The 24,422-nt window shown below is 49.4% G+C and overlaps 1 protein-coding gene and 1 long non-coding RNA gene across 2 annotated transcripts; both read right to left on the reverse strand.

Moving 5' to 3' along the window:
* Positions 1-15,286: 15,286 nt before the first annotated feature.
* On the reverse strand, positions 15,287-19,327 carry LOC122188289 (probable G-protein coupled receptor 83). Its single transcript, XM_042886464.1, has 4 exons — positions 18,950-19,327; positions 17,148-17,273; positions 16,458-16,591; positions 15,287-15,980 (listed from the first exon to the last, which is right to left on the reverse strand). Exons 1-4 carry the CDS (start codon positions 19,325-19,327, stop codon positions 15,359-15,361), a joined length of 1,260 nt encoding a protein of 419 aa, XP_042742398.1. The 3' UTR covers positions 15,287-15,358.
* Positions 19,328-21,079: 1,752 nt separating this feature from the next.
* On the reverse strand, positions 21,080-24,149 carry LOC122188312. The gene is made up of 4 exons (XR_006181548.1): positions 23,988-24,149; positions 22,804-22,879; positions 22,316-22,446; positions 21,080-21,111 (listed from the first exon to the last, which is right to left on the reverse strand). It is a non-coding gene; the product is annotated as an uncharacterized LOC122188312 (long non-coding RNA).
* Positions 24,150-24,422: the final 273 nt, after the last annotated feature.

Consider the following 24,422-nt stretch of genomic DNA (forward strand, 5'->3'; position numbering starts at 1 on the left):
ACCAGAGGCACTGTAAGTTCGGAGCCACAAGAAAGCTCCTTTGCTCTCAGATATTGATATTTATTGCCATCATTATGTTTTGAGGTACAGAAGGTGAAGCCGATGCCCTGCAATACCTTCTGCCATGCATGGCACCCACAGGCACAGCTCAGTGTGTGCAGCTGCTCACCTTTCCCTCATGTGATGTGTGTAAAGCCAGCTCGAGTGCACACAGGGCAGCCAAGGTCTGAATTCATAACTTCTGAACTGCACCAGGCTGCTCCCATCAACCCCATGCCCTCAGAGCTCAGCTCTCTGCCACGGCTGTGAGCCTCCCTCCATAGAGCTGAGTGGAGCTGTGCCAACCTGGGCTAAAGATAAGGATACTATGGGATTAGGCAGTAGTGAGACAAGTTAGTTTTACCCTACTGATGAGGTGTTGCTGCTCTAGTAATGCACATCATAAGCCAGTGGGTGGAGGGATAAGATCCATAAGAATGGCTTCAATGGGAGGAACAAGAAGAAGACAACAGTGCAATTGCAATTGCGTTTTGCAATTTTTTTGGTCCTTTTTATCCGTTACAATCACACGGACTGCCATCAGCTGTGCACTCTGTCCCCACCTGACAGCTGGCCGCACGGTTTCCATGCAGAATGAAGGCAGCAGAGAGCAATGAGAGCAGCAACTCCTGCCTGCACCTTTGTGCCCGTGGCAGCTGAGGGCACAGTAGCACACCGCAGCCCTGGCGATGGGAGGAGCAGAGCCCGGCGCTTCTGACGTTTCCCTTTGCATTGGTAAAGCTGCGGCTCCCGCAGCCTCCAAGCCTTTCACAGCCCTGATTGAGTCCTTCCTCCTAACAGGCGTTGGAATACAGGATGGAAAAAGAAACCAAATCCACTTTTCCTTAACAGAAAACTCACTGCTAACAGAAATGGAAAAGGTCAGCGAATACATTTACTTCTTCATCTGCAGGAACACATTTTACTTTTTGGTGCACAGTGTGTGAAAATGCAGTAACATAAGTGAGAAACACCCGAGTCCATTGTGAGACCACGCAGCAGCACTGAGCAGCACACTTCTTCCTGCACCCACACGGAGCCCTGCTGCCTTAGTGGAAGGCTCAGAGCTCATTCCCCATTCAGTCCTGAGCACAAGCCCTGAACACAAGTCTGTCTGCAAGCACCCTGCTGGTCCGAGCCTGCAGAGCTGCAGCTGTGCAGGAAAACTTTGTTAAGGGGATCCGTCCGTCTGGATCTCCTCCTGCCCCCCAGGGCTCCTCCTGGATTAATCTGAGCACGCAGGTCTTGTCCAGCCCAGAGCTCAGGTCCCACCCATTCTCCTTCCAGTTTTCATCCCTGCCCCAGCTGAACCTGTTAGGAAACCTAACACAAATAAAGTCCCTTCTGCTTTTCTCTCTCCCATCTGATGCATTTACTATCAAGTGGCCCTGGGATCAGGTGGATTCATCTTTCAAGCATATTTTCTTTTTTATGACTATGCTGAGCCTGGAATTTAAATGCATGTTAATGTTCTGTGTTTTCTCTTGCACCAATTAGCCTGGCAAGCACAGAAGCCAAATCTTTCCTGCAGGTGCATAGATGGCCTCAGAGGAGAAACGCCATGAACCTCTCCTTACTTTGTTCTCTTTGTTAGTTTAGGAGTATGAACAATTAAAACTAAAGAGGTCTTTCCTTTTCATACGGAAAATGTATTCCAAATGCAGCGCCTGGCGAGAAATTTTCCTCATTCTATTCAGTTTGGCTGTGTTAATGAACAGAGTATAATCTAAGTGAAAAGCTGACAGCCCATCCAGGTTGCTGTGGTCACTGCTGCTGCTGAGGAGGAGGACTAGAACTTTCAGCTGCATCACTGTGAAAAACAGCCACTGCATGGTACAAATGAGAACTTATTTCCAAAGGTGTAAATCAGACTCCACTGAGCCCCAGGCTGCTCTCTTTAAGCTCCTCCTGCTATTGAAGCTCCTTAAAGAATGGGATAATTCTCCTTACTTCACGTTATGCATTGTTGACAGATTTACAGACTTCAGGCCATGAAGGACGTAATGGGTACCCAGGAACTCTTGGGTAACATGTAACCTGTCCCATTTTCTATGCCCGTGGCGAAGTGCCCTGCAGTTTCCTGCTGGAATGCTGCTAAAATAGAAGGGAAATTTTTTCCTCGTGAATCAGCACAACCGGTATCTTTTGCTTGTTTTATCTGGCTGAGTAATTTCTGCCTGGGAGGGAGAAAATTGTAGTTCTGTGAAATATCCATGGCCAAACATCAGCAGACCCCAGTGGGTGACTCTGGGTGACTTGGAAACCAAATATCGAGACCGTTGCTAACTTCCCCTTCTATCTCCCAGCTCTTGGTTAGACGTTGCTGACCGCTGAGCTGCACAGAGCATCCCTGCAGCCGCAGGGCAGCAGCGCACCGAGTGCCGCCGGTGCCACATCGCCGCCTAATCGCACCGCTGCCCTCCGTGCTGCGGCGGTTCGGTGACCGTGGGCAGAGCCCATTCCTTGCAAAGGGACGCTGCTGTTGTGTCTGCTCGGCTCCGAAGGCTCTGCGCACCGATCTGCCTGGGATCAGCAGGCCGAGGAGTGGATGGCAGCGTCGGGCCGCGGTGCGCCGGGACAGCCGGCACGGCTCGGCTCGGCTCTGGTACGGCTCCGTGCGCGGCGCTCGGCTCCGGATGGGACGGGGCCTTTCTTCTCTGCCTCTGCGGAGGATCTGGCAGGGTCTGAAGGACAGAACCGTTTGTTATCTTTCAAAGGGAGCGAAAGGAAATGTTTTCCTACAGCAGAAGGGGTAAGGTCGGCACCCGGCTGATTAACGCGATTGGAATCTCCTCCCCCGTCTGCCTCGGGAGCAGCGCTCTGTAGCGGCGGTGCGGGCTCCGCGCAGAGCTGCAGGGGCAGCGCGGCCAAAGTCCTGGCACGGCACGGCTCCGGCCGCACGCTCGGGCGGCGGTCGCTGGTGCAACACGGGGGCGCAAAGGAGAGGCCAGGCCGAGCCGTGGGGGATTGCTCAGGGTTTTCTCCATGCCGCAGAGCGGGCGGTGCTGCGCTCCGTGCTGCGCTCCCTACGGCCGAGCCGTGAACCAGTGGAGTTTGTTCCGGCTTTGCATCCAGAGCCAAAACTGGGAGAAAAGCCCAAGCGGACGTAAGAAGCGTTTTGTTACTTCTGCCGCCCTGGCGCCAGCTCGGAGGTTCGCAGGGAGTCTCACAGTGCGTGAGATCTCCGAAATCCGGTCACTCGCAGTCACTTTCACAGAGAGCTGCGGGTTCCGTGCGAAGAGGGGCCGTAACAGCCCGGCCGATGGAAGCTCGAAGTTTTCACAGCGCTGCTGCGTGCCGACACCGCGCGAAGCCGCGGACCTGCGGGGAGCAGCCCGTTCCGACCCCCCGTGCCGCTGTCACCGCCCCGTCCCTCCTGCGCAGAGCTCGATGTCCGCCCGCCCCTCCCTCCCACCGGGAGCCCCGCGGTGCCGACCGACCTCAGCCTCCCCGCGGCGTTTACGTGAAAGGTCGGCATCTGACTCATGACTCCAATGCGGTGGTATTTTTGGCTGTGTTTTAATCATTTTCCCCTCTATGTCTCATGCGCTGCCTGCGAGAACTTCTTGGCCTCCCAATTATGGTGAAAGTGGGTGATTAGCGATAGACGAACTCAGGAACTATTTTGGAATGATTGGCAAACTCCGAATGCAGTCCAACAGTACGAATTGCTCATTTATCATCTCCACTCTGGTGCTGTGTGTATCCCAACGATGGAATAAATATTGGACCAGCCGTCCCACGCTGTGGCTGGAGGGCAGAAAGCACGAGAGCTCACATTTGTCTGCTATGAATTTTTACCTTAAAGTCATGGGGCTTAATATTAAATTTGCCAACACAAAAAGAAAGGACAAATCCCACTCATCACTAGACATTAACTTGAGGACTCCTTTCCATTTACAGAGAAAGAACGAGCACTTTCCTGTACCCTGAAGACAACCCCATGCTCTTGCTGCTTCAGCTATAGGCATTCCAGTCCAGATCACATGAACTCCCACATGTCTCTGACATCTAATTCGTGTTCCCCAGTCTAGACCCATCATGCCCAGCTATTTCACTCCTGAGACCGCAGCAATTTAAAAAATGTGTTTCCTCTGCAGCACTTTTCTCTCATCCTAACATTGTCTCTTCTGCCTCGTTATTCAGCACGTGTTAGTTCATACGCAGCACTCTTGTGAAGCAGAGGCATTTCTACCATTAACTTCAGTTTACGGGAAGGGGAGAGCTGAGAAATTCAATGATTTGCTGAAGGTACAGAGGTAGAACCAGACAACAAGGGAGCATGAGCTGCAGGTCCATCCACCTGCATCCCATCCTTCTCTGAGCAGCCAATAGAGCTCCACACTGCACTGTGCTCACATCTCACCTTCTATATTTCCACACAACCTTTTAAAACAAATTCTGCGGCCATTCGAGTGTCATAACAGTAAGAGAACTCTTCCTTCCCTCCCTCTTCTGCCAGGCAGACCCACAGTAACATTTGAAGTGAAAGAAACCTTCCATCAGCTTGAAGACGCCGTTTTGTGTTCAGCCACGCTGTGGGGCTCCACCTCCCACATGTCCGGTGTGGAGCCAGCCGGTACCCGCACAGCTCTGCCCCCAGCAGGGCTTTGTGTGCCCGGGGAGCAGCTGTGAGCACTGAGCAGCACGCCGAGGTGCAGCGATAACGTCGTTCCCCAACACCAGCACGGCTCTGACATGCAGAGGCGGTATCTACCGGCTTCCCAGAAGTGAAGCTTTCTCAGCTGTTTTTATTTTTGCTGAGTGACGTGTTGGACAAATAGGAGCAGTTCGCTGTGCCCCAGCTGTCACAGGGCCGAGTCGCACAGAGCTGCCGACTGTGCTTGACGCTGGAACAAACAAGTGCTGCCTCTCTGCACTCAGCGCGTATCTGTGCTGGATGCTGCATATACTGGAAACGCGTATCAGCTCATAGAGGCCTGGATTGCCAAAAGGCAGAACCCAGGTTGAGGAGGTGTCAGTAAGGGTGTTTCTGAAGATCTGCACAAGCTCAGTCAGCAAAGAACAATAACCCTGAAAAACTGTTTGTACAGCACTTTGATTTGTACCCATAGGATGCTGTAGTCTTCAGATGCAACCAGAAGACAAAGCAGAGAGCATGCAGCAGGTTAGGGCACACACTTCTCTGATATAAACATCACATCTTATTAATTCAGACTTGAAGCGAACTGTCACATTTCACAACAAGGTCACTTCTTTCCTTCCCTGCTTTTCATTTGAGTTTGGGTGTTATTTTTCTATTGAATTTTGCACTGTTGTTTTGATGCACGTTTATTGTTCCAAGAAATGTATCAGAGCTTCCTTGCAGCACGAGGTATGACTTCATTTGATCAACTGACTGAAGGCTGAGTGGAATTCATGACACTTCTCTGATAGTCAGCACTCACTGGTGAGGAACAGGCTGGGCTGCGGTCAGTGCCTGGCCCACGTCTGGAACAGTGAGGCCCAGAAAACATCGGAGTGCTTTTCTGGGTCTCACATCTACCAACGCGGCAAAGAACTTGAGATACCTTGTAGTTAACTGAAGACCCTGAGCCGCAGTGAAAGGAAGGTCTGTGCCGGCACCTTCAGGCCACAGAGGCAGAGGGGAAGCAGAGCCTCCACCGCCCGTCCTCCCCAGCCAGGTGCGCAGACCGCAGGCTCGGTTCGGCAGCGCCCCCGCAGCGACCTCGGTGCGGCGGCCCGCAGCGTCACCTGGCGGTCATGGCGGGGAGGTGACACCGAGCGGAGGGCGAGAGGGGAGCCGGCCGCGCTCGAGTAGCGGAGCACCTGAAGATCTTCAGGATGATTTTCAGTTTCCACGAAGTAGAAAAGCATTCCTCTGGAGCGCCTGTGCCTCAGACGCGGTCTTCCTGCGTGGGTAGATGCTGAAGAACCCTCTCCAGGGAAGTGAATCACGCAGCTCCAGCCCACCGGGGTCAGAAGGAGGCCATCCCGCAGAGAACTGCCCCCCAAGTGCCAGGCGAAGGATGTAATGGCACGCTCTTGGGACAAGCAGAGGCACAAGGACGGCTCCATCTCTGCCTGCGGATACCCACGTGCCCGGTGGGATCTCACCTGACCGAGCCCCCAGCACACTCTGGTGGGAGGAAACTCCCTTTGTCCTCATTCAAGTTACCAACTTGCTAAGCACGCTGCCTCTTTGCAAAGCAAAGGGGAAAAACATGGGAGAAAGTAGCACTACTGGAAGCAACCAGAAAAGCATCTTCGATCACTGGAGTTTTTTGGGGTGTGCTCCTGCTGCCCCAGTACTCCCTCAGGATGGATGGAGGCACGTGCAGAAGGGTGGCAGGCAGTTACGCTCCTCGCCCTTTAAGCCTTGGTCTGAAATGTAATACTTCAGGAATATCATGGCTTAAACAATTTTAGTCAGTGAGTCAGTTCAGGATTAGCAGCCCACAGAGGGAGGGTAGTCACTCTCCCTCGTAAATCAGCAACCAACAAGCTCTTTCCTTTGATGAATGTTGTTTTAAAGACAACACTCTTATTAGCTCCAAGAACACTGCCCATTAATCTTGGCAAAGGAACACTGCATCCTCCTCCCCCCATAGCTTTGTTCCTGGGACTACTGACAGCCTCACCCAGAGAGAAAAGAGGGACAGGGCAGAGGAGACCAAAAGTGCTGAGGTGCCAACAGTCATGTGGAGAGGCAGAGGCCATCACAGGCAGTCACCCCAAATAATGGGATGTAGCACATAAGTGCTTGCGAGGCTTCCAGACCTAAAACGCTTAGGAGACAACCAAACCTCTGCCCGCCTTTGAGCTTGCCTGATTTTGGAAGAGGGAGTGGATCTGTGCCAAGAGTGGTTCCAAATCTGGGTAACATTTGTCCAGCTTATTGATTGTCACAGAAGTTCTGTTTTCATATGAACCACACTTCTTTTCATTGACTTTTGCTGTTTTACCAGTAATTCACTTCTTCACCACTTAACTGAGCTCTGCAGTTTGACCACAACTCTGTGCCTGCAGTGATCTCAGCAGAGATGTGCTGGGGGAGGGTGGCAGTTACATAAGCCATGGCAGCAGGCAAAGCTGCTGAGGAACAGAGAAGCTCCTTACACCTGGTTTGCATTTCATGTTTTGGAAAATTGAGAAAAAAATCTGTGATCATCCATTCTGGAGAGGGGTGATTTATTTTGGTGATGCCATTGGAGAGCCTCTGGGTCTGATTCTGAGCAGAAAAACGTCCCAGACACTCTCTGATTATTTATTCTCACTTGCAAGGCATCATGGAAGGGCGGTAACAGAAACAGCTGCCAAAATGTGATCCAATCCCATATAAGATCCTCAACCGGATTTGTTTGTGATCTAACGACTGGTCCCTGAAACCCTGGGGAAGGCCTGCCCCTCTTACACACTGTCTATGAGGGTACTGTATTTCAAATGAGGCTTGCACACCTATGCACATATAAACACAAACACACACACAGGCACACCCCCATTTTCAAGGGTGCAGGGGGGTCGGCTGTTCTCTCTAAAACCATGCTACATTTTGTGGAACCAAAGAGACCAATGCTGCTCTACGGTGGATTTGGAGCACAGGGAGGATCCCATGCTCGGGTTGGAAGCACTCAGAAGCGCCTTTCAGCCCTGCCTGGCAGCTGCTCAGCCTCCCACTGAACGACGCTGCCCAGATGTTCTGCTCCCGCTGTGATGTGAGCAGTAAAGGAACGCTGGTGACTCACAGCATCATTTCTATTTATTCCTCATGGGCTTCTTGCCACCTTAATATTGTCTCAGCTCACACGAACAAGAACGCTTATTTAGAACAACTCTGTTCCTATAAACTCTTTATTCCTTCTTCCTGGAAACCCTTTTTTTTGCCTTCTCTCCAGACGCTCTATGAGACCCTTTTCTACACTACACTTCATTAGAAAAGTGGCCAGTGAGATGCCAGAGTAGCTTTTAAAACTCACAGCCAGCGCTCATTTTTAGACTTCCCATTTACTCAGAAGGTTGAGGGCCCTGTTGACAACACAGCTTAGCGTTGCTTCAGACCGTTCCCTTATCCTTACTGAAATATAAAGATTTGTTGTAACTTGATAATATGATGGAAAGTACAGCAGTAATAGCAGGGTGGCAAAGCCTTTAGCTGCAGCAAATGAGAACAAGCCAAAATGGTACAGCTGTGGATGCAGAAACAAATGAAAAAGCTCTGCTTACCTTTGGAAGGCCTCAGATCTCCAGCAAGACACCCTCACCTCCACTGCCAACCTTTAAATGAGGTCTGTGCAGGGGTGGATCCTGGCTCCATCCCTTCCATCACTCTGTACATTGCTTGCACCTGAGCTCCCCTGTGCTGGCCCTGCCATCACTGTGCTCCATCACTGCTTCAGGCCATGACTGAGCATTGCCACCACATTTGTAAATCAGCAAAATACATTAAGAAAGGAAAAGCAAACCTGGGGCCAGAATGCCCTAATAAGAGAACGGTGGGACTCCACGTGAAAGGTGAACACTTCACTCTGCACTGACTTAGCTGGAGAGAAGCTGGAAGTATCTCCTCAGGTAGCCCCAAAGAGGCCATGATAACAAGGAGGGAGACCAGAAGGAAGAAGAAGATTCAGTTCATTTAAGAAATGTTGGGCCATGGGGAAAGTGGAACTGGCATTTATATACACACACAGTAATTACTGCGGAGCTGAGCACATCTCTGTGAGTTTCCTGGAGCGAGGATATAAGGCAGGGCACGTTGCTAGGTACTTTGCTTCAGGAGCTGCTGTTAAAGGCCAAAGAGATTCAGCGAATTAAGGAAAGGAAAAATCATACTTTGTCACAGTAGTGACCATATCAACAGTCAGACTGCAAAACTGCAAAGAGTAAAACAGATTAAAATCCTTCCAGGAAGAAACAGACATTCTGGGGCAAAGCTGAGCTTCGTTTCTCTTCTGTTCAAAGAGGAACCACAGCTGAAGTAAAAAAAAACTTTCAGTCTTAGCCATGAGCTGTGCAGGCAGGAGCCATCTCCCCATGGGAGCAGCATCCACCCCCCTCCTGCTCCAGCTTTTGTTCCCCACACCCTAGCAAGGCAAAGCAAAGGGGGAAAGGTGGCATCCTTACAACCCCCATGCTTTGCACAGTTTTGGGCACCAGAGGAGCACAGTACAGCCAACCCTGGGCACAGCTGGCATCTCCCATGGATTCTGCACCAGGGAGGTGAAAGAACAGTTCTGGGACGCGGGCAGAGCTTTTCCTTCCCATAGAGCTCTGCCTTCAGCCTCTGTGCTCTGAAGCACCACTCCGCACAATCAGAGCAGCTGGGCTGAATGGCTCGGCGCAATCTTGTTTGGCCAATACTTCATCAGAATATATCAACTTTTGATGACCTTCCTCTCTGTGTTCCTAAGTACCAACACTGCAAGTTATGTGACAGGAGCTGGCAGCGTGCATTAAAGCAGCTTTCCGGGATGTCATTTCAACTCGAGATAATGGAAAGCTCTAAGTATTTTTAATAACACCCCGTATTTTTTTTTCTTCCAGATAGAAATGATGAAGGAGGGGAGAATAAAAACAAAATACTTGAGGAATGTGTGCTTTTTTCTTACGTTACATTTCTGCTGAAAGCATAAGGCTTCTGTGCCTTATGAAATGCTGAAACTTTCTCTCTTGTGTTGATGTAACAAAGGAGCCCAACAGGTGAAGGGTGAGATCCAAACCCAAGCTGCAAACTCGGAGCAGCTGTGCTGCTCCTCTCTGCCCATCAGTACAGCATCCCACTGAGACAGAAACACATCTATGGGAGCAGAGGGAAGAGTGGATGGCACAGAAGGGCAGCATTCAGCACTTCAAACACTCCCAGAACTTTTGCAAACATGAGGTGGTTGCTCTCAATATTGAAGGTGTGTAGATGTTAGTGAGGTGTGGATGTGATTTTTGCTGTGCTGCTTCAGAGGAGTTTTACTGCAGCATTAATTCAAAGGAGACGAAATTTATGTCTTCAGCTGTCAGCTGCTAAAACAGTGGAAAATGGGGCTTTGCTGGGTGTGGTAAGGGGAGCAGGGTAAGGGTGAGTTTGTGCCCCTCATTCTGCTCCTCCTGAGGCAGCCCGGCCTCCAGCCTGCAGCATCACCCGTCCCCTCCTCTGATGAGAGACGTTGCTCTGCTTTTCATTCCACCACAGAAGTTTCTTTGAAAGGGTAGGTAACAGCAGGACAAGGGGAAATGGTTTGAAGTTGAGGGAGAGAAGATTGAGGTTGGATGTCAGGGGGAAGTTCCTCGCTATGAGAGTGGTGAGGTGCTGGAACAGCTGCCCAGAGAGGCTGTGATGCCCCGTCCATCCCTGGAGGTGTTCAAGGCCAGGTCGGATGGGGCCCTGGGCAGCCTGGGCTGCTGTGAAATGTGGAGGTTGGTGGCCCTGCGTGTGGCAGGGGGTGGGAGATTCGTGATCCTTGAGGTCCCTTCCAACCCGGGCCATTCTGTGATTCTGCGATTCTTTAGTTACCCCTTTTTTTCAGTGGTTCCCAGCAGACGAGGACCATAACTGTTCAGATCTTTTATACACAACGTTCTCAGCATCCTTTCCTATGACAGGGAACTGAGGGAAGCAAACCTTGTGTACACTGGGCTTTCCGTATGAAAAATATGGAGTCTTACGATGTTAAGCCTGATGTGGAGGACATAGAAGAAGAGTGGACAAAAGTCCATTCATGAGAAGAAATGGAGAAAAAAGATAGCACAAAGCAGCCTTCAGAGCAGCAATCAGACTTTGGCAGACACTGAAAGAGGAAAAATACGTGTGGGATTTCTGTTTGTTTTAACATCCCCAGGGCGACTGTTTTGCAATCCCTGGGTTTTGTGTATATTTGGTTGCAATATTCTTACTAGCAAATAGTCATAATCTGGAAAGGAGAGGCACCATCAGAGGACAAAGGCCGATGTTGTCAATGTTTGGATCAACTTCACTGGAGCTTTGTCACCTACCTTGTGGTTTTCTGGAAGGGCCCAAAGGTTTGGATTCAATGAATCAGTGTTCCTTGGCTCTGAGCTTTGGCTGAGCACTGCAACTGAGACGTCAGGTCTATTTTTAGCTGTATGAATAGCGAAGAACCCTTTTGGAGTGGGTCCTAAAATGCCCTGAGACTCAACAAGAATGCGACAGTGGTGCTCAGCAGAGCTTGCTTGCAAGAGGTTTGTTTGTTCATTTGCACAGTACCTTTTTATCCCAGTATTTGCACTGAGTCACATTTCCTCTGCCCACTGTTTCCTTGTAAAATGTAGTATAATAATGAGGTACTCTTTTGCTAACTTAGCATTCAGCGCAGGTCCAGGAAGTTAAGCCTTTCTATTGATTGTTTTCTATGGTCAGGAGCACAAAAGGCTCTGCCGAAGTCTGCCTGCCAGCCCAGCTCGCTGAGATCCATCAGCGAAGTGTGTTTGGAACGTAATTGCTTCACTTCCTTTGCAGACCCGCGCTATCGCTGCTGAGAGCTCGGGTCCCATTGTAGTTATCTGGCTGGGTGCATTAGGAGCTCGCAGCCAGGATACCTTATCTTATTTATTTTAATGCGTCCTTTTAACTTCGATACGGAACTCCTCACACACGCTTTATGTCTGAGGCCCCGCAGATCAGTGCCAGGGCAGCGCTGCAGAGCCACAGCCCCGGCGTTAAGGAGCGATCGGAGCCGAGCGCAGCACGGACGCGGACACGGCTGCCACGGCGCCGTGGGTTCCGAGCGGCGTCCGAGCTCATGCCGCACTTCTGAAGCCTAATCACGTTCCGACGTGATTTTTTAAATTCTCTGAGAAGTCCTTCACTCATCCTATTACAGAGGTACAGAAAAAGCGGCACTCGATAAAGATGTCTGGGTGCACGACAGCCTCATCGCTTCCCGTTCGCAGCAGCCCGCACTGACCGCACCCCCGGGCCGCGGGTCGGGGCTGCGCGGCGCTGCGCCCGTGGGAGGGGAGCGCGCGGACGGAGCCGCTCCGCTGAGGGGGGAAAGCGGCTCTGCGCCCAGCCCACACGCGGTGTCACGGCGCCCTCTAGTGGCCGCGCGCGGCAGTGCGATGTGGCGGCGCCCCCTGGCGGCCACGCACGGCGCCGTCCCGCCGCTCCCCGCAGCGCCCGATGCGCGTGGATTTCTGCGGTGTATTTTCTTTGCTCTGCTCCTGCTCTTTTCCTCCCGTGGAAAACAAGAGGACTGACAACCAATATCGCGTCCTGATAAGAGAAAATATGTTGATTTTGAGTACAACTCTTTCAACAAGATAGCTCACAGTGCAGGGCGCTGGGACTGATCAGATGAGCCAGTTTGGATTTAGCCAACAGCGTTTGCAGCAGAGCAATACTGAGCTCTGCCAGCTCCTAGGCAGCTCAGCCTTCCCATGTTAGCTGAGAAAGAGCAGAAAAATCATGGAATCACAGAACCATTAAGGTTGAAAAAGCCTTCTCAGATCACCAAGCCCAAGCCACCCGCCCCTGCCCACTAACCGTGTCCCCATTTGCCACATTCCACAATTTTGGAACACCTCCAGGGACAGCGAGTGACTCCACCACTCCTTGGACAGTCTGTTCCTGTGCCTCATCACTCTTTCAGAGAAGAAATGTTTCCTAATACCCAACCTTGCACAGTGTGAGCCATTGTCTCTCATTGTAAAGCAAGAAAGCAGGAGCTGAAGGGTAGCTCACTTTGTTGTGAGCCGGCGAAGGCAGGAAATTGATATAGCCTAGACCAACACCTTATTTTAGAGATGTGAAATGGGATGAGCCACATTACTTCCATCTGCTGCCAGGCATCCTGCTGTCAGGTCTAGGCAGCTTTTGACAGCCTGCTGGACAGACCACAGGCCAGGGTGGGTGCTTGGGCTGCTCAGAACCCATCAGGAGACAGCAACCACCTGTCCTCATCACCTGAAAAGATATCGCAGGGTAAAGCCATGGCAGCTGCATAAGCCACACTCTCTGAGCTCATTAGGAGGTATTTGAAATGCTGATGTGGGAAAATGGCCCTTACAGGGGGCACTGACCCGAAGGAAAGGCTGGGAGTGTTGCAGAGCACCTGCAGAAGTGCTTTCTGGGCCGTGAGAGATGCAGCAAATGCTATACTAACAGCATTGAATGGTAACTGAAAACAGCATTTAGGACACGTGCAGTGCTGCACAAAGAGCTTTGACTGTCAGAATACTCTCTAATTGGGTTTTGGTTCTCAAGAACACACATCTTTGGATTTTGCATTAAAGGATAATGGTGGAGGAAGCAGTTCCAACACGCACTGAGATGAGGTCAGAAGGACAAGTTACACGGAGAGCCGAGCCCAGCTCATCCTTCCTGGGTACCTCATTCAGGAGACACAGAAGAGCCTTCCTGACCCCACCTGGGTAATTTCCTACAAGCCCATTAAAGCAGGAGGGAAGCCAGTGCAAAACAAAAGCTCTGTAAAAAGGAGGAGAGTTCACTTCTCACTCCGCTTTCACTGAAAGAGTGAGAAAGTTTCTTCTTGAGATGCTTTTAGAATGGGAGACAAAAGTCCTTCCAATCACTGCAGATCTGTTTAAACACTTACAAAGATGTTGACCTGATATTAGGTGAGTTCCTCTGGGCCGAGGCTCTGCCAGTAAGTGCACACAGGTTTCCCTGGGAACACTTGTTGTCGCTGCTTGATGCTGGCTGTTGTGTTTCTCGGTGGCTGTGATTCAGAACAACTCATTAATTCTTAGTTTCTCAGCTCTGTTTTTTATGGAATTTTTCACATAGATGAGACCTGCTTAATTTTCAGTATTTAATGTAATACTTCCCTTGGGGATTAAGGTGCAAAGTGAGATTTGAATTAGCAAAACATAGGAAAGTTTCTTGAAGCCACAGACCATTCAGTAACGTTTGAATTGGCAGCTACACACACTGGGCAAACAGTTTTTCTCCCTTGAAACATCTGCTCTATACCTCATCAAAATGTTCTGGGATAAATCAAATAAAACCACAGAGGTTTCAGGATTTTAGCAAATGGACGGAGGCACGAGCTGAAAGAGTGGAGTGCAGTTATAAGGTAAAATAACTGAGCATTGCTGGCAGTGCTGATCTTACAGAGAATTTGGTGATGCCAAGACATTGGTGTGACACGTTCCAGCTGGAACATAGGCTCCAGAACCTTTGGATTCAGAGTGGGTGTGAGGTGACACACCAAAGCGTGCCTTGTGTGCCACCCTCCAGGTCTGCAGAGCTTCCCAGCACATCAGAGGTCCCCCAGTCCCATCTCCTACCCTTCAATCTCCATCTCTGATGAGACCCTTGTCCATCCCCATTTGTGGTGGCACACAGAGCTGTCAGTGCACAACCTGTGGGATTTTAGGCCACCCATGGGGCAGCTTTACACCAGATTTCTGTGACATGGATGTCAGTAGAAAACCCGTTTACCCCTGGGCCACTTTTCAACAAGAGAATATTAAAAATGAAAAAGGGGCAGTTTAAGAGTCAGCACACACTGTGGAGGATGATTCTCCATTCCATAAAGCCAAATCATCTTTTTCTCAGAAAGAAAATAATGGGTTCTCATTCTGTCACGTAAAGCATTGGGTTCATCCTCACCTTACCAGACACTGACATCTGTGCAAATAATGGCTTTGTGACAGATCGGCCTTGCTGTAGAAGTAGGATAAGATCAGGGAACAATTCTCAGGTCTGAGTCAGTGACCAAAAATTCAAAAAATGAACAAAATCTGCAGTGAAGGAAGGGCACTGTTAGCTTTAGCTTAATAGTTACACAATCAGCTAATCTCTACTCCAGAAGCAAACTCATCTCCTGCACAATTAGTTCTGGATCACTTAACCATAGCAGCAATCCAAAGCTGAGCCCGAATTCAGGTTACCAGCCCGACAGCAGCACGCAGGAGAGGAAGCTGGCAGCCTCTGCAGTGAGCCCACAGATCTCTTTTTTTCACAGTTAAAATGAGAATCACCCTCCAGAGGTGAACACCTCCCCCCTCCCCTCGTGTTTACACACAGCTCTCTGTGCATCCCTCTGTTTCTCAACATGAAGGCCTGGGGTCCATACCAGGCACAGAGCCACAGCCCTGAGCACAGCACTGCCTGAGGTTGGTGAGGCTCCTGCTTGTGAGGATTCTAAGCCAGGTTACACAGAAGGTATGTTATTATCTAGGGGAGGGCATGAAGCTTTACAAACAAACCCTGTGCCAACTTTTCCAGCTTCAGATTTTAAAAACCGTTTATCCTAGTGTTACAGTGCAGGCTTTACCCAAAGTGCAGCATCCTGCTGAGCGGCTGCCACACCGTTATCACTGCTGACCGGCAGATCAGTTTCCCAAAGTGGGACAGACTGCATGCTGCCCGGCCACCAGACAGGGGTCAGTGCTCTGCCACAATTGGCCGAACACTGGATATGTCTGTCTTGGCAGAATTCCTTTGGGATGATGCCGTTTTCTGGCAGGTGCTGCCTCTCTTGCACTGGCAGCTCTCGAGCCAAGCGGGCCTGAATGGAGGGGAGATGGACTGCAGGGCATGGCTCTGTGCTGCACTCCTCCGCTGGCATGCACACAGCAGGGACTTCAGCTCAGACCTGAAATTCTCATTCAGCCAACAGTAAATGAAGGGATTGTAGCAAGTGCTGCTCATGGCAAACCAGTGGAAAGCAAAGTACAGAGCATTGCTGCTGTGGATGGCCCTGCAGGAGATCAGCACCACGTAGCAGTTCAGGGGAAACCAGCAGACTGCAAACACAATCACCACCACCATCAGCATCTTCAGTGTCATCTTCTTCTTCCTCTGATGGGCGTAGTACTGCTCCATAGTGATGTCCCCAATGGCATTTCTCAGCCAGAGCTTCTTAGCCACGATGGTATAGGTAATGGAGATCACAAGCAAGGGCAGAACATACAGGAGAACAAATGTAGTCAAGTCCAAATACTTCCAGAAAAGGTCAGCAGGAGGAGGAAAGCTGGGGAGGCAAACCGTTCGTATTGTTCTGTTCCTGGGATCAGAGGGAGAGAGCTGTCAGTCCCACAGCACATCTCACAACACATGCAGGACACACTTATGCATCTCAGTAAAGGTACAGGCAGTGGAACTCATTCAGTAACGTGGATGAGGGCTTCTTTGGAGAATTCTACGTTAAGCCTGAGCTTTGGCCTCAGTGGAAATATTTTAAACGTATCCTCAGAAAATATAAATGCTCTAATGCTGAAGAGCATCTCTCTTCTGTGCCTGACTCAAATGACAGCGATGAATCTCTGAGTCAACATCAACCAACAACAAGCCTGAAAGCAATTTCATTGATTTTCATTATCCATTTGAGAGAAAGTCACCGTTGACTCAAAGCTAAGGAGACTTCTCTGCTTCCCCATGCTTCACATTTCAGTAACTCAGACGGAGAAACATGCATTAGAATCTGTGTGACCTTGACTAAATTGAGTATGTCCTACAAAGGAGCACCGTGCAAATGTCTTACCCGATGTAAAACCTTGTCAAGGTCTGATAGATGGCATGAGGCAGTGAGAAGCAGCTGGCCATAACCCAGATGATAATGATGCAAATCCCTCCTTTCACCATGGACATGCGCGGCTTGAGAGGGTGCATGATAACCTGCAGAGAACAACCAGTTCAGTGGATGTAAAGTGCCCTCAACTGATAAAAATGACAAAAATCTACTAATTAAAATACAACATTATCAGAATTTTCTTTCAGGAGCTGCAGTATCTGTAGAATGAGCAGACTACCAAACTCCTTGGATGGGAATGGGCGATCTGTGCTCCAACACCAGATGGAGCACAACCCAGGCAATCGGAGTGCCATCAGTTACTGTTTTAAACTTAATTTCTCTGTGTCATTTGTTGTGCTTATCAGTAACAGCCATTACTGCAGGCTCCAGCACTGCAAGAAAGCATACCTTGCAGGCTGCCCTGGGCTGCCTCCAGTTGGGTTTGGGATATCTCCAAGGATGGGAACTCCACAACCTCTCTAATTGGACCACCATTACCACAAGGAAGCAGGTTTTTGTCCAGCAGCATGAAAACCAGAATCCCTCAGCCCAGTTCCTTCATTCTCAAGACGCCGCAGGGTTTCAGGAACTGGAACTTGAAACCTAATGCATGTAGCTCCCTACCTCCCAACAAACACAGCTGCTAGGTGCATCACGTACCTGGTGACGATCCAGAGCGATGGCAGCGAGGGTCAGTACAGACACATGGACAGAACAGTACTGCACAAACCGGCTGATGTGACACATCAGCTTTCCAAAGACCCACGTGCTGCTTACAAACCGCACCTGGAGAGGAGAAACAATGGATTGGAACTGTGCACTGTCTGAAGGGCTGCAAATAGGCTTCCCAGGAGCACTGTAAGGAAGAAGTGCCATGATAAAGTTGCCACAGGTTCAAAACTCAGAGATGAATTCATGGAAGAACTCATGGATGGGTTGGAAAGGAGCTGGTGCTCTGCATTGGGAGCATCTCCGGAAGCTCGTGGCCACTCAGCAGTGAATGGGGATGGCAGCCTCAACTCCACACTGATCTCTGAGGCTGGCTCCCTCTTATCACACTGTTAGAGATACATCAACAGCAATTTCATAGGTGTCAGCTAGCTTAGACAAACAGAAGAAAAAATTTCCCTCCAGTTGAGAAAGCAACTAACACTTTACCAGGAAATGAGCCCTCCTCATCGATCTGACCTCTGGTGCCCATGTTATCCCCACCAGGCATGAAATCCCACTGCTGCTGGGGGGAGCATGTGGAGTCTGAAGCCAGAGCACAGCAGAAAGGCTCGTGCCATTCCGTACGGATTCCCGGAAGGCGCTGCTTCTTGTGCCTTTCCTACAGAGGCAATTATTCCAAGTATCTGCTGTTGTTTTGCTCCCTGCACACACGTTGTTCAAGTGCTAAGTAAGTGTTCCTCACTGCACAGCATTTGGTATAACTCATTCTGGAGGGAGATTAAGCTAATTTGAAATAAGGCACATTTACTGCAGCACATATGTTCACACAGAAGATTAGTCAAGACTAGCTAATGCTTTCAATTAACCTACCATTTTAATTCTAATTATACTCCCAGAGACAACTCAGTAACAACGAAACCGTAGCAATTTTCTTTTTCTCTAAAGTTGATGCAAAGCTCTTTTCTAAGAGGGATTGCAGTTTCTTAATTACCTATGCCCAATATGTAACTGCTGTGCCAACGCTCACATTGTTCTCTCCCAGAACAATCCCAAAAGAGCAAAGCAGAGAAACCCCACCAAAGACATAGGATTGGCTTGAGAAAAGGAGAATTCAAGTCAGCAATGCAGGGAGTGCTTCTGGAAGGTGGAAGGGAGCTGTGGGCAGCTATGGCCAGGGTGCACAATAGGAGCACTCGGGATGCTCAGGATCCAGAGGACTCTGCCAAACTCAGCTACACTGACAGTCCTGCACTGCATCACTTGTAGGCAATGCAGCAGCCTATTCATCCCACCTCACTCTGTTTTTCTCTTTATGGCCACCATTATTTAGTGCCTGGGAGCAAACAAAGGACTCCCAGCTCTGGTTAGAGGCACACAGAGCTGCATGGCACAGCACAGACCTCACAGTCTTCACAAGCAGCGACTGCTTGTGTTTCTATAGCAAATTGACAGCTAATTGTGCCTTCAAGTGCTAAACATATCCCAGCTCCCTTCCCCACTAAAGCACAAGCAGGACACCCCAGTATTGTCCGCATCCTGGAGAGGGAACAGTACCGGGAGGGGAGGCCTCCTGGTGGGCTCTGGGACACGGAGGCAAGTGGCCCCATCTCTGCACCAAGCCCATATCTGCACAGGGGAAGCTGTGCACAGCACACAGCCCACCCAGGAGATAAGAGCAGGGGGAGAGAGCTGCTAGAAAATTCTGTATGCCAGCAGGTTGTTGATGTGTGCATGCACACAGCTCCCTGCTCCACATCCCACCACCCCACCAAGCCTTGCCCAAGTCCTACCAGCGTGAAGGGGGTGTTGAGGACAGTGATCATCACATCGGCCACGGCCAGGTTGATGATGAAGAGGCTGGTGGCAGAGTGCATCCTCTTGTTCTTGATCACCACATGGCACACCAGGGTGTTTCCAAAGAGTGAGATGCAGATGATCACTGAGTAAGCTATGATCAGCAGCGCCTGCACCGTCCTGCTCTGGGATTCGCCCTCGTATTTCGTCCCACTGTCAAAGTCTCCCAAGTCCTCCAGGTCCAAATCACTGTGGAAGAAGGACTGATTTGGGAAGCTGTACCGTGTGGAGAGGAAGCTGGTGCCGGTGTGATTCTCTGCTCTCCAGAAGGGCTTGGAGATGTACTGCAGAGGGAACCACGTGTGCCTGCTCATGGCTCAGGAAGTGCTGCCGCGGGGCCAGCAGCAAGTTTCCCTGCCCTCCTCCTTCCTGGGAGCTCAGGTGCTACAGTCAGTGGTTGCAGAGAGGAACATGCATGCTTGCATTATAAAAATATGCTCTGCAGATGCAAACCGCATAAAGGAGTTGATAAATGGGTCCTCCTTCCTGTGCTGATTGTGCATCAGCTGCGTTCCAGGACTCTCCAGGTACTGCTCTTCTTTTTCAGTCCCATACGTCCTGTATACAGGAGATGATTCAGATGCTGAAATATCCCCAAACACTTCCTCTATGTAGGAAGAAATCCTACGAAATATTTACTTTCAGGTACTGTTCTTCTCTCTCACAACTTCTCCTTGGAAAAGTGCTTTATTGCTATTCCACACAGTCCTTCATCAATCAGCACTCCATTTCCCAACAGTTTTCAGAGCTTATCAGAACAACAACAACAACAAAAAAAAAAAAAGCAGGGGAAGCCTTTCCCGTTTCTTTCCATCCTCAGAGTATCTCTGAGCTATTCACTGGAAGCAGCTTTGCTCAGAGACTGAGTGGTCCCCGCTTTCCTCACTATATGTACAGCCTGCCAGATGACACACTGCATGTGAAATAGCCAATGGTGTATCTCCTCCTGGCTCACCCTGAGATGGATTGCAGCCCCACAGACAGGTGATTGGAGTATCTGACAACTACAGATTCTAGCAGAGCAGCAAAATACAGAGAGATGGATGTGCCCTTATTTTCCCTCTTTCCCGTCTTCTCTCCCTCCTTTCTGTATACCCAGCACAAAAGCTTGGTGGAGTACAGCCTTTTTACTAAATTTCAACATCTTTTTTCTGCTTTTCACAAACAGAGAGTATCTGAAGAGTTCTGCCTCTGGTGAGCTCCCCACTTTGTGCCTGGCACTGTCCCCTTTGCAACCCCCCAGTGATGCAGAGCACATCATAAAAACTGAAATGCAATATTGAAATGAGAGCAGAAGTTCCAGGATGCTGTTGGATGTCCACAGTGACTCTATCACAGCTTGGCCAGCTGGACATCGAGGCAGGGTGGGAGAGCAGGAGCAGAAGGGCAGGAATCCTTCATCTTCTTCGCTTCCTCTCCAACTCCAGACAAATCCACCCGCAGAGCAGCGCTGCCCCTGACTCAGAGCCCTGTGGTCAGCAGGGGGGCTGCTGCAGCACCAACAGTCAGGTTTCATCCTGTGTTGGAGATAAAGGCAGCTTCACCTTTCTGGCAGACTCAGCATCTCAGCACTGCCTTGGCAATTCATAACACCTTTGGCCATTCAGAATGTCTTTTGCCATAAGTGTTTTTGCCATATGTCCCATCACTGGGACTGAGCCCAGCGTGCAGCTGGTTCAGGGCATGAGCATCAGGGGGCTGCTGCAGCTTTTTCCTCTTCTCTTCTGCTCTGTAGGGGCACAAATCCGCCCGGCCAGGATGAGGTCAGCTGTCACAGGCACATCACTGCCTGCCTTAGTTCCAGGATACCTTCTGTGTGCCTGCAGGACTTTTCCCCATCTCAGAAATAAAAGCCAGATAATTCAGCAATCAGCTTCACTGTAAGTTCTGTAGAAGTGCGCAGGGTCAAGAATGCTCACTCCTGCACATTCATTTAAGCTAATTTTAAAGAAAGGGTTTCAAAAGACACAATTCATCTTCATTACCAGACAGCGTAGAACTACATGCCAAAAGCTGATAGTTATGTAGTCTTTCTTCCCAGGTCCTGTTATCACAGTCTTAGCAGTGTGCATTTTTAAGTGCTTGTTCCTGCCTGCTCCTGTGAAGATTTAAAGAAAAAAAAAATTAAGATGGCTTCATTTTCCTTTTTTTTTTTTCCAGTAGAAGGATGTAGATACTTGAATTCAGAGAGGAGTAAAACAGATGCAATTCTAGAGTAAACAGATGTGTAAAAGAGATCTCTTCTTTACCCTGTTGTGCTTTGGGGTGAAATAAAACTAATCACAAATAACTGCCTGGAATAGGAGAGGCCAGAGCCAGCTACATTCACTTTGTACACTCACAAACCAGCACTGTCCATCATCAAGGATGGCCCCAAGTGCTGGACATCATTAGTTTCGTGATCAATCGATTTCATTAACAAATATCTATCTTCCAGTGGATAATTCTGGGCTTCATCTTGTAATTAGCCCTGCTTGTTTAATCAAGAGGAGTAGGCAGTTCAAGAGACAATTTAAAAAGCTATTTTTGAGACTTGTTCAAAGAAAGCCCAGCAGCAGCCAGGGCATCACCTGGCAGATCCATCACACTGCCCTCACCGGTACTGCAGGTACGTTCCATTGGCAGAGCACTGCCAGGACCACAGCCAGGGACGTCGGTTGTGATGGAGGCCCAAAGTGAAACGAGTTCTTGTGCTTGAGCTGGGAGGGTTCTCCTACGCTTGGGTGATGCCAGTGGGAGCAGTCACATCATTTACACAGATGTGGGTCTGCAGCTGAATTGTTCAGGGCAACTAAAGTCCCAGATAGCGATATCTTCATTCTTTTCTCAGTATCAAAAATATTTTAATATACATAATCCATTTATGATTTTCACATCAGCTGTCGGGATTGTGCTTGGCTGACAAAGTCAGAATTCAGTGGCAAAAGTGCCATTGTGTAACAAGATCAGCGGAGTGAAAATGCTTCCATTACCCGCATAATGAGCTTGAAAAGCTGAATAATATTGTCCCTACAGGTTCCTACAAGTTATTCCATATTTATGAGGTACATAAATACTTTATATGATGATATGAGAGTGATGCTGAATATACAAGGTCACTGCATTAGACAGTTTGCCAGTCCCAAAGTTCCTACCATGCTCAAGAGGTGCATTTCTCTGCTTCCCAGCAGTGCACCCACCTGCTTCTCAGCAAGCACAGTTACTGGTGCTGGGTAGGGGCCTCCCGCAGCCCTTGAAAGGTCATGAGAGCTGCCCCTGGTAAAGCTGCTCACACATTCACAATCTGAGCCATTTCCCCCTACCTTAGGAATGCAATGGAGAGCAGCAGAGAACCACAGGGGGTGGGCAGCATCCTCAAGGCACTGTGCAACATCTTCAGGGCACAGCAGTGCTGGGTGTGAGCCCGCGTGGTGCAAAAGCCGATTTTGGACTTCTGGTTTGAAAGAGAAAATGACTGAGCTTTGCCATTTGGAGCTGAAAGCAGCTGGGGAAGATGCAATATTTCATTGCTTGAGTGTGGACAAGAGGTTACATTTTCTAAGTCTAAATATTCCCATCAATGTACCAATTGCATCAGAGAGCACACTGGAAGTTCTCCAGAGAAGCCAGCAGTTTGTACTTTTATTTTAAATACACAGTTCGGTGAAGGAGCAGAAGCAATTTGAGCTGCATACCAATCTCCTGGCGCCCCCCGAGCACCGCCCCTTTTTTTTTTTCCCCCTTTACTCAGTAGCTATGTTACGAATAAAAGTTTGAACAGTCCTTGAAAGCTCTGATCTGGGATTCTTACCTTTTATATTTGCTTTAATGCCCTGAGGATGCTTGCTGCGTTCCTCTTCATTTGCAGTGAGCAGTCAGTACTGCGTCTGTGAGTGAGAAATGCAGGATTAGCAGGCACAGATATTGTGCAGGAAACTACATGGATGTGATAAAGGGTTTCACAGACCCCCAAGGACTGATGATAATGGAGTGACTGTGAATTAAAGAACACAGCTCTGAAATTCAGACATGCTGACAATTCAAAACCTCCACTATTTTTACTTAGAGATGCAGAACTGCTCCACACAAAGGCAGCAGTGCCATAAGCCACACAGTACAGAGCCATGCAGTGCCCAGCAGTTCCGTGTGAGGTGCTCAGCACCCAAAGCTCTGCGTGCTGCATGGGGCACCTGGGGCTCAGTCTGCAGTGTTTGGCAACATCAGTTCTGGACCGCATATCCCTTCACCCCCACAGACACTGGGCAGTTTTCCTCTTGTGTTCCTTCCTGATAACTGAGATCCACTGCAGATACAATCAGGCTGTTACGTAATTTTTAATTTACCGAGAGCAGACTTGTAGGCAAAACCATAAAATTTGCCACACTGAAATAATAACAGCTGCTAACATTTAAATTGGAAACACTCTCTGACAACTAATTCCTTCTATTTCTGCTGATGGCAATAACATCGGTGCGTTCGGTGCAGACAGTGCTTATTTAGGAACTAATAATTCTGCAGTCTGATCTCAGCTCTGAGAACTCTGCCATGACTCAGTGCAGCACCCAAATGTGTGCCCCTTCCACTGCAGCACTCTGTACCCTTGTCAAAGTGATTCATCTCCGACCCAGACAAGACCCTACCACTGAGACCAGAAATGATTCCTTCCCAACGCTAGCTGACTCAGCTCAGCATCCAATTAATGTCACCTTCAACGATGCAGGCACAAAACTGAAGCTCTTCACCCATTTAGCATCGGCTGAGGAAGCTGCCAGCGATGCCTTTGGCTTTCAGGACTGAGGTCAGCCTGGAGCTGAGCCCCATCCTTCAGAAGGCCAAAGCTGGGGGACAGTCACAGAGCCGGGCTGAGGGGAACTCAGCAGAAGGGAAAGAAATCAGGCACAGAGGCCATGAAGAACGTTCAGCTCCTGTGGCTGCTGTTGCCTGTGGTAACATGCTATCACCCAGCACAGCACCATGCCCAGCGCTGTCACTGACCTGCCAGCGTCCAACTGTCACAGCACGAGTGGCTTTGTGCTCAGACCTGAAGTCTGCTGTAAAGGAGAGCAGATGTCCGTGCATTTCATGCAGAATGGCTTGAGTTATTTCTGCTTTGTTTCAGCTTCTGTCAGCTCCAAATTTCAACGAAACCAAATGCAGTGCTGTTCTCCCTCTTCTCTTTTCATGCTCCCACACTCAGAGTGACTGCTGGATTCAGTGAGACCCCAGCACAGCCCGAGGAGTTGACATGCAGTGTCAGTCTGTGAATGCTCTCACCCGTAGTATAAGTCCGTGTGCATCACAGTTTGCTGCCCACTGTAGATCTGAAGCTGCACTAGATTAAAAACTGCTTTCAAGTTTCTGAAATAACAGAAAACCTGCTTGATTTTACTAAGAACTACAAATATTCAGAAGAAAAAACACCACCACATT

Source organism: Lagopus leucura, unplaced genomic scaffold (assembly GCF_019238085.1).
Source record: "Lagopus leucura isolate 7727_CA_CO unplaced genomic scaffold, USGS_WTPT01 Super-Scaffold_100057, whole genome shotgun sequence".
NCBI classification, from domain to species: Eukaryota; Metazoa; Chordata; class Aves; order Galliformes; family Phasianidae; genus Lagopus; species Lagopus leucura.

Coding starts and splice junctions, on each gene's coding strand:
- LOC122188289 (XM_042886464.1), bottom strand. CDS start 19,327: ATGAGCAGGCACACGTGGTTCCCTCTGCAGTACATCTCCAAGCCCTTC. Junction 16,592..17,147: donor TCGCTCTGGATCGTCACCAG/GTACGTGATGCA, acceptor TGTTCTCTGCAG/GTTATCATGCACCCTCTCAA. Junction 15,981..16,457: donor TTGACAAGGTTTTACATCGG/GTAAGACATTTG, acceptor CTCTGATCCCAG/GAACAGAACAATACGAACGG.